Source organism: Hylobates moloch, unplaced genomic scaffold (assembly GCF_009828535.3).
Source record: "Hylobates moloch isolate HMO894 unplaced genomic scaffold, HMol_V3 SCAFFOLD_21, whole genome shotgun sequence".
NCBI lineage: Eukaryota > Metazoa > Chordata > Mammalia > Primates > Hylobatidae > Hylobates > Hylobates moloch.
The window spans coordinates 1,295,120-1,303,389 of NW_026652296.1; the positions used below are offsets into that span (position 1 = coordinate 1,295,120).

At 51.1% G+C, this 8,270-nt stretch overlaps 1 protein-coding gene across 2 annotated transcripts; it reads right to left on the minus strand.

Annotated features, from left to right (window-relative positions):
* Positions 1 to 155: 155 nt before the first annotated feature.
* Positions 156 to 7,938, minus strand: GID8 (GID complex subunit 8 homolog). Of its 2 annotated transcripts, none has more exons than XM_032142035.2 (5): positions 7,246 to 7,938; positions 3,942 to 4,071; positions 2,380 to 2,576; positions 1,874 to 2,071; positions 156 to 836 (listed from the first exon to the last, which is right to left on the minus strand). In XM_032142035.2, exons 2-5 carry the CDS (start codon positions 4,057 to 4,059, stop codon positions 663 to 665), a joined length of 687 nt encoding a protein of 228 aa, XP_031997926.1. In that variant the 5' UTR covers positions 4,060 to 4,071; positions 7,246 to 7,938; the 3' UTR covers positions 156 to 662. The 2 variants fall into 2 exon arrangements, with proteins under 2 accessions (XP_031997926.1, XP_031997925.1); XM_032142034.2 differs by lacking the exon at positions 7,246 to 7,938 and adding an exon at positions 6,178 to 7,160.
* Between the last annotated feature and the right edge of the window lie 332 nt (positions 7,939 to 8,270).

Here is an 8,270-nt window from a genome sequence, read left to right on the forward strand (position 1 = left end):
TCCACTATGAACAAGTCTCTCACCACACACAGCACCAAAATATATATTTAAAAAATTAAAAAACACATAGCCCCTCACACGCATCCCCCAAAAGCCACACAACCCAGACCAAAGGGAAAACAAATCAAACTCAATGCCCTCACACACAAGCCGTCTTTGAATTAGGATTTACAAATTTATATATTCCTTCCTATGGAAAAAGAAAAAAAAAAAAACACAAAAACCACAGGGGTAAGGAAAAACTTGTAGGTGAAGGCCCAATGTCTGCCTAAGCTAACAGAAAGCAGAATCATGATTCGTGCTTTTCCTGTATTTTGAGTGGGATGCAGCCTAACAGCACAGCCCTCCGTGGTAGACCAAATCCTTCAGCACCCAGAGGCCCCCGGAACGCTGGAAGAGCAAACCGCAGCCTTCCAGATTCTTCAGTGAGTGCCAGAGTGCAGGCTCTGCATCAGGCTGCCAAAGAGACGGCAGCTTTCCTTGCAAGTTTTCCACTGCCTACAAAGGCCATTTTTCCCTATAAAAAAGATGCCAGGTCAAAAAAAAAGTACAAGGGAGAAAAAGAGTTCTCTACTGCAGTAAGAATCTTGCAGTCGCAGGCTGATCTGAGGCAAGTCCCACGACACAGGGGTGGTGTTGGGTCCACCACACAAGCGCAGGCGCTACTTGGGCTCCTCAATCACGCCCTTGCTGAGGTCTGTCATTTTGGGATATTTTACTTTCTTCTGGTCCAGCTCGTTCTGAGCCCAAAGTAGTAGTTTCAGTAATTTTGCCAGTTTGGGTGTTGACTCGCGATTTTCATAATCTAGGACAGCTTGGTTAACTTCACTCCACACCTAGAATATAAATACATCTGATAAAAACCACCACACATGCAGAGCACCAGCAGAGTCTATTAAAAACAGGCAGTTTAAACAAACATTAAGCCCTTAACTGCGAGACTCTCGGGACATGAAATACATAGTCCTTGCCTGGGGAAGCTCACAGTCTGGTCGGCAAATGTCACATCCAGCCTTGACGGCAGTTAAGTGCCATGAGCAAGGCTTGAACAAAGTGCTGAGGGCACTGGGAGAGCGGCAAGACCAGCGTAGCAGGACATACCAGCACCTTCCTCACAAGCCTCAAGAAAACATCTCAAGTGGACTCTAGGACAGGCCATCCTTCCAAGACAGTGCAGGGAGGACAGAGCCCTGGGAGAGGACCTGGGGGAAGAGGGACCTGGGTCTGGGAAGGCGAGGAGCTGTCATGTTCTGCCAGACAAAAACATAGCAGCGAGGAGAGAAAAGTTTCAGAAGACAAGATTTTAAATGAAAAACACTTGGGATATAAACAGGAAGAAGGTTCAGATAAATATGAGAAATCAGCAAAGGGTGTGAATACTCTGTAATGGTCACCAAGTCCGTTGTCCCTAGTTTGAGAAGATAAAAGATTAAAAGCCAGAGAGGGGCCGAGCACGATGGCTCACACCTGTAATCCCAGTACTCTGGGAGGCTGGATCACCTGAAGTCAGGAGTTCGAGACCAGCCTGGCCAATATAGTGAAACCCCATCTCTACTAAAAATACAAAAATTAGCTGGGCGTGGTGGCGCACTCCTGTAGTCCCAGCTACTCGGGAGGCGGAGGCAGGAGAATCTCTTGAACACAGGAGGCGGGGGTTGCAGTGAGCCAAGATCTCGTCACTGCCCTCCAGCCTGGGCGACAGAACAAGACTTCACCACCAAAAAAAAAAGCCATGAAGGAACCACTTAGCATCCCAGGCACAGAAGTCACCTGTCTCTCAGTCCACACCACAAAGCCACACACTTGGCGTCGTCACAAAGCCCCCTCAGAGCACATCGGGAATGGAAGAAAGCTTCCCTCTGGCGGGCCCCACCTTCTGCCTCTGCATGGTGTGGAGGAGGTCTCCGAAGGGCGACTCCTCGGGACTGTCAAAGGCCAGCAGCGCCAGGGTACGCTCCATCTCTGTGAGGCACTCTCGGCTCTCCTCGCCCTGCTCCGCCAGCTGAGTCTGTGCAAACTCCAGCGCCGCCTCAGTCTCCCGCTGGCGGATCAGCTCGATCAAATGCTGTTGCTGGAGGCAGAGACAGACAAGCTTGACCCACACACACCCAGGCCAGGGACACAGGGCAGGTGATACCAGGTCCCAATCAAAAGTACATCACAGAGGGAAGACTTTTCTTGCATCTCTGAGTTATCAAATTTGCATTTTTAAAACAAAAAACAGCTTCTGAACTACATAAAAGAGCAAACTCAAACCCCTCCCCCTCACATGCATTGAAATATTATTAAAGCAAATTAGCCTAGTTATTTCTCAATCATTGCAAATAACTTTAACTTATCAAGTATCCGCAAACCAGACTACTCTCTCCTGAAACATACCTGCAAATGGAAGTAAAGATACCGGTTTGTGTCCAAGAGCTCTGGGTGGAGGCTGTTGATCAAGGCGATGGCCTCCTGAATCTGACCTTTCAGTATCATCTCCCGGATCTTGATTCGTTCATCAAGTGTTTCCAGATCCACACTAGGTTCGATCCCAGATTCCATTCGAAACTTCTCCGCTGCTTCCTTAAAGCCCTCTGAAAAGAAAAACCATCTTCACTGCTAGGAAAGTTAGCAAGGAATTAAGGCAAAGACTTTATATCTCCAGAAACTCCAATTGCCTCAATTAATAACCTCTGATGTGAACCACACTTTCTCAGGAATTCGGTATTAATATCTTCACAATTTACAAGTTATGCTCTCAAAATACATACAGAAAAGGAGAAGAGTATACTTCATTCCTTGTTATCCCATCCAAAAACTCTAACCCATTAGTGAAAGAGGTCAGAATGGCTGTTGGCCCAGTGTGTTGGTGTGGGCTCCTTTGAGATGACAGATAATAGGTCCAGATGCCAGCAGCCGCAGCTCTGGTGCCAGGTTAGGCAAGTCACACTGGCTCAGCCTCCACAGCACAGGGGCCCTCCATGGCCAGCTATACCTGCAGTGGCCTGGTGACTCCCACCTCTTAAGAGTGTCTACAATTTTTCAAAGCCAGTATGTGTGCCCCTTCCCCTGCCCCCGACATAATTAATAGGCCTAAATTTCCTCTTCACCTTCCAAAAATATTTTTTTTGAGATGGGGCCCCACTCACTCTCCTAGGCTAGAGTGCGGTGGCACAATCTTGGCTCACTGCAACCTCCGCCTCCTGGGCTTAAGTGATCCTCCTACCTCAGCCTCCCAAGCAGCTGGGACTACAGGCACAAGCCACCACATCCAGCTAATTAAAAATTTTTTTTTTGTACAGACAAGGTCTCACTATGTTGCCCAGGCTGGTGTTGAATTCCTAGGCTCAAACAATCTTCCTCTGTCTCTCAAAGTGCTGGGATTATAAGCACATGAGCCACCATGCTTGGCCCAAAAAATTTTCAGAGATTAATTTGGGAGTAGGAACTGGGGACTAACAGGAGGGAGACTTTTCATGTCATGCCTTTTAAAAACATCTATGTTCTCGCCGTATACAGCACTGCCCTTCCTCCAGCCGACATCAAGAACAGCCTGAGTGTCATTTCCCTCTGCACGCTTCTGCTCTTCCCCATTCCCATCCTCTGAGTTGGGCATGCTTTCCAGAAACAGGCCAGCATACTTTAGCAGACTGGCCAGAAGAGATCAACTATTTAGGCTTTCAATGTACTTACTTCACAACAGTCTCAATTATTTTGATTAACCGTAAAACTGTCAAAGGCTGAAAAATGGGTTTGTGTTAGGTCTCAGAGACCTGGAATAATCTCATCTTCAGAAAAGGCTTTCACATGATAATTTACAAACTTACCAGGTTAGCATTGTGTTTTCATGTCTGAACACAAATATCTACGTCATCGAACCTCAGTGCTACAGCACTCCTTATGTGTTCAAAACGGGAGAATCACATTCACGCAACAGCATCCTCACTGTAAGCCATTACCTGTGACCAGGTAGTTCATGATGAGGCGGTTCATGTCTGCTCTCTGGACATGCAAGTTATTGAGCTTTTCCATCCACTCATCTTTCGTGATTTCATCGGGTTTTTCTGTATAACTCATTCTGATTTATTTCTACAGGAAAAAAATAACAGCTGAGGGAGGGGTTTAGATGCTCCTCCAAATGCAGAGGGCAGCGCTGGAGAGCTGTGAGCCGGAGAATCCCACACTGAGCATGTACTGAAAGAGAACGCTGCCATGGGACACCCATCAGACTGAGAACGCCAATGCTTAGCAAAGAGTAAGTTCACTTCAACTTTTTCTACTCTGGTATCAGGAGAACGGACTGTACTACAAAAACAATCTGGTATTCCTTATAAAGCTGAACATGTGTGCTCCTCACAACCCAGCAATTCTACTTTTAATACATTTATATTCTAGAAAAACTCACCAGGATGCACCAAACACAGACAACGCTGTTCACAGAAGCGCCGTTCAAAGCGGCAGGAATGTGGAAGCCACCCACCTGAGCATTCATTCAACAGCAGGGTGGACCAAGGGACTGTGGCGCACAGAACAACTGCATGTTTAAAACCCTTGGGCAGATGGGTTTTGGAATTCAGAATTCTTTGATGTACAACGATTATTCAGCACAATTTACCATGTAACAGCCTCACTGGGGTTTGGGGGTGCTCCCCATCATCAGACGTTATTTCTTCAGTGGAATGTGTTAAGTATCCATACTAGTGGTTGAGGCTATTAAATTTTACCTGGTGAGGTTCTGGCCACCAAATAGGTTAAAAACAAAACCAAAAACTTTGGTTTCAGAGATGCTTAGATTTTTAGCATTGCTGAGAAGGGACTGTGGTCATGTATTCACACAAGAGAATTTCATAAAGCAGTTAAAATAAATGAACATCACACAAAGTCACATGGATGACTCTCATAAAACAATGCTGAATGAAAAAAGAGAGTTGCGGCAGGGCACGGTGGCTCATGCCTGTAATCCCAGCACTTTGGGAGGCCGAGGTGGGTGGATCATGAAGTCAGGAGATCGAGACCATCCTGGCTAACACAGTGAAACCCCGTCTCTACTAAAAATATAAAAAATTAGCCGGGCATGCCGGGCGCAGTGGCTCACGCCTGTAATCCCAGCACTTTGGGAGGCCGAGGCGGGCGGATCATTCACAGTGAAACCCCGTCTCTACTAAAAATATAAAAAATTAGCCGTGCTCGGTGGCGGGCGCCTGTAGTCCCAGCTACTCGGGAGGCTGAGGCAGGAGAATGGTGTGAACCCGGGAGGCAGAGCTTGCAGTGAGCCGAGATCGTGCCACTGCACTCCAGCCTGGGCGACAGACCTAGACTCCGTCTCAAAAAAAAAAAAAAAAAAAAAAAAAAAAAAGAGTTGCAGGAGAGGCCAAATGTGGCGTGAGTTTTATTAGGAACAACAAGACAAAACACATGACATGTGCTTTAGCAACAAATATGTACGTGACAAACCTATTTTTTTTGTTTTGTTTTTTTAAATAAGGGCATGAAAGCTGACACTCAGGAGGGGGTTACCTGTGGGAGCGGCAAATGGCTGAAGCCCCAGAGGCAGCTCTTCCGGCTTTGGGAGAATGGGTGGGTACCTGAGACAGGCAGGGGCATGCCACCGTCCACTCTGTCTTTCTCTTTTGCCACTGATATATACGTTATACGCACTACTTTATACAAAGTACTGCTAAAGTGTTTCAATAAATTAAAAAACTTTGGTCTCTTGGCTGAAAATGGGATGAATGCAGGGTGGTGAGAGCTGAGCAGCCAGTCCATTAGGGAGACACCTAAACGAGAGAGAAATCGGCAGAAGAGATGGAGAGCAAGGTGAGACGACGATGCTTTGGCCACAGTCAATGGCTGCTGCTGGACAGATTACCGGACAAAAGAGAGGGAAGAATCGAAGATGGTCACAGGTTTCAAGCATGAGAGGCCCTGCAAGATGGGGCCACGAATAAGGAGGAAGGACTGGAAGAAGAACAGGTTTGAGGAGCAGCGCAAGTTTGACGTGACTATTAGACATGCGACTGGAGAAATCAAGCAGGTGTCTGGATTACAGATCCTGAGCTCAGTGCTGAAAACATGAATTAGTGAAATGAGGGCAGGGGGTGGGGCACAGGGATATTTAAAGCCAAGAATTCAGCAAAGACCATAGGAAGAGTGTAGATAGGTAAAGAGAATCGTCATTACTTAGAGGATGCCAACCTTGAAGGTAAAGCAGAGAAAGTGGCACCAGCAGAAGAAAACTTGCTGTGGAGCGGCAGGTAAAGTGGAGGAGAAACCAGGAGTCGCTGTCACACACGAACACCCATCTCTCGTAGTCAACTGCAAAACTCACTGAGACCAACTTTTTGTTCACGATAATTAATGGTAACTTAAGGACTCATTTTCTTTTTCTTTCTTTTTTGAGACAGTGCCTCGCTCTGTCGCCCAGGCTGGAGGGCAGTGGCGCGATCATGACTCACTGCAGCCTCGACCTCCTGGGCTCAAGCGATCCTCCCACCTCAGCCTCCAGAGTAGCTGGGACAACAGGAGCGCACCACTCCGCCTGGCTAATTTTTTTATTTTTAGCAGAGAAGGGAGTCTCGCTGTTGCCCCGGCTGGTCTCGAACTCGCGGGCTCAGGCGATCCGCCCACTTCGACCTCCGCCACTGCGCCCGGCCCTAGGACCAACGTTAAGAGCTCCCTAGGAAAAGCCACCGTTTCTCTCGGCCCATTCGGTGAACGGCACTCACAGCGCTTCCACTCCGGGCAGTTACGTGCGCCCATGAAAAGCAACAACTTTGTAGAATTGGCCAGTCCTGTTGTTAGCAGTAAAAACTCGGTAGTCTCAAACTCCAGCATGAAAACATTCAACAGAAGAAAACACCCATGTGCTGAAGACTCCTACTTTCCATGCCACACTTTACGTCCTCACCCGATCAGTTTCTGCTTTAAAGCAGCAGATTTTATTAAAAAGACTTCGTTACAGACGTCGCTCCTCCACAGAGACAGCTACCGCCGCCCCTCAGGCTGGCAGGGACCGCCCCAGAACACCAGCGCCTGAGGCCGCGCGCCTGGAGGCTGAGCCCTGACTGCCCCCTATGCACCGGCGCGGGGCGGCGGTCCGGGCCGGGACTCACTGCGCGCCCCAACTCCGCACCTGCCAGCGCCGGCGCTTCCAAGGCCCCCAGAGCGGGGGCGGCGCGCACCCCAGCCGCATCCCGCCTGCCCGCCGCCCCGGCCCCGGGAGACGCTCGGCCCGGCCGCCCGGGCCCGCCGCCGCCATCTTACCGTGCGGAACCTGCCTCCCGCGCTGCGCGGTCTGGGCGGTTGCGACTCCGCAGCCTCTCCTGGGCCGGGGAGGGGTGGCGGAGGCCGGGGCGCCCGAGTAAAAGGAGGCAGAGGTGGGGGCCGCGGCGGAGGCGGGGGCGGGGGCGGGGAGCGGGAGGGCAGGCGCACCGGCGGCCGCCCCTCAGCACCTCTCGCGACAACAAGAGAGCGCGAGAGCGCGAGCCGATGACCAATGAAGCGCCCCCGCGAGCGGGCGGGGCGGACGGCCTCCCGGAAGCGCGGAACCTCAGCTTCCGTCCTTGCGCAGAACTCCCCTCGCGGCGACCTCGCACTACGGGTTGGCGCCAGAGTCAAAAGGCGTCGGCCGCCTCTGGCAAGATGGCTGCTGCGGAGGCGTTGGAGTGCAGAAACCTGGAGCCGGGATGGCGACGTCTACACTGAGTCGGAGGCGAAGGTCCCAGCTTTTTTCCTGTCGTTTGCGTGAGGCCAGACGGGGTGGGGCGGGGGAAAGGCGCCGGGTGTCCGCGGCCGCCCCTCAGACGGGGAAGGAGTCCCCTCCCGACCGGCGGCCTGCCAGGGCTGGTGTCCCTGAGGCCCAGGGAGAGACGGCGGACCCGAGACCGGGCTGGGCGAGAGCTATGCTCTCTGCTCGTTGAAGCGAGTTCCTCGGCTTTACTCGAGATGTTATTGAGCGCGTCCTCACTCGAGGCCAGGTGGGGAATCAGAAGGGCCCTGCCCTCAGGGCGCCTCCCAGGGGCTACGCCGAAGGGCGGGACTCGGCCAGGGCGCGCGGGACAAAGGAGACCCCACTTGCTTGCGGGGCGGAGTCCCGGCGGCGGCGCGGGGCAGGGCCGGGGGTGCTCGGTGACTGGAGACCGCCGGGCAGGAGCGTGGGTTGAGGCCGCACTTGGGTATTTGCGCGTTTACTTATTGCCTGTCCGCTCAGGAGGAATGCAAAGTCTGTCTTTGCAGGGTCCCATGTTTCCGTTGCTGGGAAGTAACTTAAAATATTTAATAGAGCCGAA